Source organism: Amphiura filiformis, chromosome 6 (assembly GCF_039555335.1).
Source record: "Amphiura filiformis chromosome 6, Afil_fr2py, whole genome shotgun sequence".
In the NCBI taxonomy this organism is placed as follows: domain Eukaryota; kingdom Metazoa; phylum Echinodermata; class Ophiuroidea; order Amphilepidida; family Amphiuridae; genus Amphiura; species Amphiura filiformis.
This window is the reverse complement of record NC_092633.1, coordinates 75,963,655-75,970,369: the sequence shown is the minus strand read 5'-3', so window position 1 is coordinate 75,970,369 and position 6,715 is coordinate 75,963,655. Positions and strand designations below refer to the sequence as shown.

Sequence of the window (6,715 nt, the reverse complement as noted above, 5' to 3'; positions counted from 1 at the left end):
AACATGCAATTCAGTCAGGTCAAATAGAGGTACAGTAACTATCAGATACAATATTTAAAATATTTCTTGTATTTTGCATTTTAGATTTCTGTACACACCTGTCAACACACCCACTTGTCTCTGCCTACCTATTTTATTTATCATACAAATTGTGTACAAAGGCAACCCAATTCAATACGCTATTCAAATCATGTTATTTCAAAGATTTATTCAATAACACACATATACATTATTTTACAAATATACATTTCTACAGATTCACACACATGTACAGATAAGTTCAATTCATTTCTGACAAAAAAGCAAATAAAAGTATAAACAGCAATATGAGCTTAGTTATTTTATACACCATGCTTCTGGCATGTCATAAAAACTAAGAGATATATAAGGCATGAAACCACAACTGGCTATGTCCATAATAAATGTTTAATTCCTTCTGAAATATCAAAAATCCAAACAGAGATAATAATTTTCCTTGATATCATATACCTGTCACACTAGCCGACCGATGACACAATTCTACACAAATTTATCAGTGAATGAAGTGCTGATGTGATAATGACAGAACCCGACTTCATGTTTATGCCATAGCGAGTGCAAAAGGTTTTTGCAAATTAGTGTAGACACCTCTGAAACAGTGACCGTGTCCGATTTCATGCTAAAATGGTGGACCGAATGCAAATATCATTTGAAGTAGACATAGCCAGTTCTGGATTTAAGCCGTCATTATTATTATACAGTATCTAACAGGCATGTTTTATTGCACATTACACTCAAATGTAAATGTGCACTGATTTGGAATGTAATATACAGATTAAGAGAAATAAGCCAAGCGATTACTGAATAAGGTGCAACTCTACTAGTCTCATTACAAGACTGCCCTACCCCAACCATAAACCCTAACCCTAAACTCTGTATATGAGGACTAGACTCAAGTCTAGCAAGTTGTACCCAGTTCGGTAATGGTTCAAAATAGATTGCAATGCTCTGACAAGAATACATTATACCAGTGATGCTTTCTTTGAATGTATTTGACACGCAGTACCAAGTGTTTACTTCAAACAAAATAATTACTACATAGATCATTTTATTTTTGTAGAAGGCCTAGATATTATAATTATCTAAGCTTATAATTATATGCGTATGCCTATATTATCTAGGCTTATATGTTTAGGCCTTTAGCCTACAATTTTGTGCAAAAATCTTTGGGACACTTGATGTTTTGAAAATCAAATTCTTGTGAATTGTACATGAAACTGAAAATGCATGATATGTTTTACAACTCCCCCTCCCTTCCCCTGGAAACAATGTTAGAGCGGACATTAAGTGCAACCATCTTTCACTATTTTTCAGCATTCAGCATTGATCAAGGGGAGGGGGGATCATAGGCAAAATAAACAAAGTGTCCCACATTTTTACGCAAGATCATAGACAATATATATACAATGTATATGTCTGCAGTACCGTATATATAAAGCAACAGCGATAATTCATTTTAAAGGCGGTTAAGCTAGACCATATTGGAAAAAGTTTCATAAAGTACAGAAGCAAGTCTGTAGAAAGTAGAAACAACTAAGTCACATTTTAAAGGTGATTGTAATTTAATAGAGGTTATCCACTTTACTCATGCGTGACTTCTAAAAAACGGCGCTGGTTCCCGTAGTATTCCCCATTCAAACCAACTCAATGCATGACCTCGGAATTACCTGCATGACTTTGTCGAGATATTTTGAAACAGCCATGGTTGCACATGCAGGTACTTCTTTTGAAAGTCCTAAACAAGGTATAGCAGTCGCTGATAGGATATGCAGCTTATAGAACACGGATAACGGATAACCTCTATTGACTCAGAAATTAGAAAGCACAAATATTTTGAATATGATTATCTCATATCTAAAAACAAGAAAAGCAGCAAACATCTTTCTCTTTAAATCCCTAAACCAAGGCTTTAATATATAAAATGGCTTCATGAAAATGGCTAGTTTAATGGACAAAATCAAAGAAATGTCATATTCATGCAAATGGACAAGATCAATGGTAGAGTAATAACTTGAATTTTTAGTTTGTTCAGGTACACAAAACCATGAGGAATAAATTGACACACAATGTGTTATCATTTGTCAAATTTCATTGAGATTGTAGAGGGTTATCACTTTAAAACAGTGCAATCTTCCAACTCAACAAATGATTGAACTTAGTGTGTGCTGTGTGAAAAAGGACATTTTTGTCAAGCATTTGATATAAAATTGGATCAATTGAGCCTATATTTATTGGTCGAGCTATGAGTTTTAAAATATTGGACGAGACATAGTCGAGTCCAATATTTTAAAAAACTCATAGCTTGACCAATAAATATTGGCGTAAAGCATCCAATTTTATCATTATTATGTTTTGGATCCAATATTTTTACACACTTGGATTCAACAAAACATAATAATGTGAGATATTGGATTTAGGAAAGTTCTAAAAATTTTGATATCAAATTTATAGGAACTCATACTTTCTTTTTACCTCAGTAAAAAAAATTTCCAGATCCATTATTTGTGCAAGTTATTATTACCATAAGCATGGGTCCTATGACTTTTTGGACACCCTGTATTTAGTATGGACAATTCACAAACGGTAATTGCTGCATACAATGCAATGCTACCTTTCCATGAAAAAACAACAACATTATTGTGAAAATAATTTGATTTACATGGCCTTTACTTCCAATCTGACATCAAATATTTTGTATCTGTATTGTCTATTTAAATCAAATAAGGCACACAATAGATTTGGATATCAATATATTTCTTCCATCCAGAAAATGTTCTTGCATCTGCTATGCAGTGTCGCACACATAATGGTATTACTTGCTTCTTCAGAATGGACAAACTATATAACCTACCAATCTGTTGACAATCCAGGATTTCTTTAGCTACAAATTATGAGAATCGTTTTCATTTTCTGTTGCATGTTAAAAGATCATGATGTTTGTGAGATTTTGGAATGTACAACAAGCCTATCCTGTTAGGGAATGTTCAACTTTCCACACTCTCCACAGAGATTTGAAGTGTGTGTTTCGCATTGTCTTACGCCCTGCTAGGGTGAAGCATATAGGCCGCCCCCTTCTTCATTACTTTTATTTTTTGGTAGTAAGATGTAGGATCCATGCGAAGGATCAATAGTCCATGTCAAGTGGATTTATTTCACCTGTTGTAACAATAATTGGGACTGCAAGGCTAGCTAGGACACTGTTCTACAACTAGTTTCATTGTCTCACATATTGGTGATGGACAAATTATTTAGCTGCAGCTATTCAGAATCTCACCCTGTGTCCAGTCTAAGTATACAGTTCGACCATCATCATGCCCAATACCCTACTGCTGATACTGATATGATAAGGTGATACTTATTTCCTATTGTAGGTTCCTGACTCCTATTTGCTGTATGGCTTAGCCTGGGGACTTTCTCTCTCTTTCTGGTATTCCATTTCCATTTTGGCTTGTACTTTCTCCCAATCCACTTCAACCTGTGAATTACAAACACATCAAACGTCACCATTAACATTAGGCCAATCAAGTCAAGGCAGTTTAAAAATACCACCTTCTTTCCCGAGTGCACAATTAACCCTAACTGATACACTTGCCCGGCCAGCGATTCCCTGGGTATATATGACTTAGGCTGATTGCGTCATTGCATCAGGTGCAATGCATGCATGAGCAGTGGTTTTAATAGTGAGATTTAGAGAGCCCTGGTTCAGCTAGGGTTAAATAGCCGCATCGTCATCACAGCAACTCATGACTATTTTGGATTCAAAATGTCAATCAAACAAAGAGCCAAGAATATGCCACATTTTAAGTTCTCCAATTTTGCCTACACCATTTTGACTGGCAATGCACATGAAATTTTAGATATTATTTGTTCATTTTGTGATGAATTAAACAAATTCTAAACGATTGTACATTTAATTTTAAGCGCATCTGTCAAGACATTTACTATTAAACTTATGTCTTATGTATCTCTACGTTACAATCACATAACTTACCCCTTGTGCATACTGCAAGAATCTCTTGTTGGTTTCCTTCTTCTCAAAACTTTCCAGAAATTGCTGTCTATGAGCCAGAACTGTGTCTACGTGGGTTTTGTGTTTAACAGCGAGCTCCAATGCCCTGAGAAAAGTTATCAAGTCCACATGTATTTTTTATTTTAAATACTTTATTAACATAATCACATCCAAAATACATACATAATGTTCAAGCAAAAATAGATATTTTACAAGAGCAGCCTAGAACAAGGATATACTAGTCAGCAAGGTCCTCTTGGACTCCTCTGCCGTTCTTCCTGATCATAAGAACTAGGTCACACGACGCTATGCAGCTTGTTCAGCGAATGAGATGCCAATTTGATGACATGATTCAATTAGCCAATACCGAATTGTATACAGGTACCTAAACCAGGGGATATCTGACAAGGCAGAAAAGTTTATGTTTTGGGAGTCATAACTGCTAAATTGTTGGTCTAAAGAATATGAAAGTATACATCTTTAGAATGGCAAAGACTTGATGAATTCATCTGTGAGGTCAAATTTGGGCCAAAATGCTCATTTTTGGAGAAAATCTATAAAAGAACCCAGTTTTTATTAATTTTTAAAAACGAGATAAAAAATATCTAGTAACCGTTTTTTTGTGTGTTTTTTTTGTTGTTTTTAATTTTGACCAACTTTGAGAAATTTGCACCAAAAAAGGTCAAAAAATATGCACACAATTTACAAAAAAATCATAAAAAAGCCTGATTTTTGCCTCAGGTTTAAATATTTTTATCTAGCCACAAAAAAATTAAAAGTAGGCCTACCGAGCCTCATCTTACATACAGGCTTTCATTTTTAATATCGTGCAGTATTGTCAAATTTGAGGAAACCTAATTTTAAATGTTTTGCAAGAAATAGATTGTCTAATAAGAACGAAAATTATTTCTTTCAACTTGGAATGAAGTGAATTAATGCATATGTTATGTAATCGCTCATTTCTTCCCAATCAGTCAACCGATTCAAGTAAAATTAGTGTATAAGATGCAGAATAAGATGGGATATACGCTGATTTTTAAATTTTTGGATTTTTATGCCTATTTCTCTATTTATGTCCAAATTCATTCACCCAGTAATATTTTCTGGGATACCCTGTATGAGATAAATAAAATAAAAATTGTCTAGCCAACAACCCCCCCCCCCAAATAAGTGGGACAAATAAAGTGTTTCTGTGTCTTATCTTCATACATTCTGCTACATACCTGTCCCAATTGTACAGTGTGATATTCATCATGATTGCCCGAAATACCATGCTAGCCTGCAGCAGAACGCCCTCAGCGTCTTGGTGGTTGCCGCAAAAAAGCGCCATCTCTGCATTGCGAGCTTCTTTCAGTGGCAGGTCTTTGATGTATAAAATGTATTCCACTTTATCTGCCTGTAAAAGAGAAGCAAATACATGTTTAAATAAACCCATGGTATAGAGATCACAAAAAAAAAAATTTGGTATGAAATGTTGTCATAATCCATCAACTGTGATAAATTATAACATTAACTTAAAACCATTTCCATCAAAATTGATTTGTATTTTTTCTCACAAAATGTTAGTTTTCACCATCAGATATGTCCAATTTTCACCCAAACAGATTAAGCAAAACAACAAAAATCGCTAACTAATACCAGCACATAATGTTGCTGCTCTGTTAATTGTGACTGAGTTTGGTCCTTTTGATGTGTTATGATCTTTCCGCACAAAGTGTACATACAGTGTTACATGGATATTGGATATGTATAATATTTCATTTACAATAATTAAATAAACTATGTATTCTTCAATACCACCAACAATCGCCGCTCACGATTTTGTCACTTTGAGGTCTTTTGGGAAAAAAATATATCTTCAATAGAAAAGGTCAACATTTTTAAATGATGGATGGCTGTTCCTCCCAGCTACATACACTTTAAGTAGATATCATTAGCTTTATACAGTTTACTTCCAGGACTGTTAAATATCAAAAATATCAATTTTTAATAATTTGCCATAAAATTTGTATTATTTAGCAAAATCAAAATTATAATTTGATATCAGAAAGACATTCCTTGTATTCAGAATGCAATTTGGTGTGTCTGGTGTGCTCTCAGGTCCCATAAAAAATACTGTGTAAATGTTGCTATCTGATTCCTTAAGTCACCGGTATTATTTTGGTCATTCTCAAGCAGAAAAGATCTTTTCCAAAATAGTCAAAATAAATCACATAATTTACCTTCAAAACTGACTCTGGGCACATTACCAATGTAATCAATAACAAATATTTTCTCCTGAGAGTGAGGCAGTTGGTGTGTACTACCCCTTAATGAACAAACCCAACGGATCACCATGTTTGTGCAAGAAAGCCTTATTGTTCACCATGGCGATGAATGAAATAGTGCATATCCATGTTATTTCTTCCTATTAATAGTGGAAATAAGTTTTATTCAACATTGATTCTTTGTGACCTAGGCTGATATCAAGTAGTCTCACCCGACAAGCAATTGTTATTGATCATCAGCTTGACAATCTGAAAACTGAAGTCAATAAACATGATAAAGGAAAGTATGCGATTTAATGCTTTCTGTAAAAGTGATCAAGTACACTTTCAGCTTTAGACTACTATTCCTAGAAGTTGGATTAATTGAGTACTAAAATCATTTTGCAAGTCTGAATTTACA

General features: G+C 34.2%; 1 protein-coding gene across 1 annotated transcript in view; it reads right to left on the bottom strand.

Annotated features, from left to right (window-relative positions):
• Positions 1–3,209: 3,209 nt before the first annotated feature.
• Positions 3,210–6,715, bottom strand: part of LOC140156055 (intraflagellar transport protein 80 homolog) — a 29,011-nt gene continuing 25,505 nt past the window's right edge. The window contains exons 16-18 of the mRNA XM_072179168.1: positions 5,272–5,444; positions 4,031–4,154; positions 3,210–3,514 (exon numbers count right to left, since the gene is read on the bottom strand). Coding sequence (XP_072035269.1) covers positions 3,422–3,514; positions 4,031–4,154; positions 5,272–5,444 — 390 coding nt within the window. The 3' untranslated portion in view covers positions 3,210–3,421. The remainder of the gene's footprint in view (positions 3,515–4,030; positions 4,155–5,271; positions 5,445–6,715) is intronic.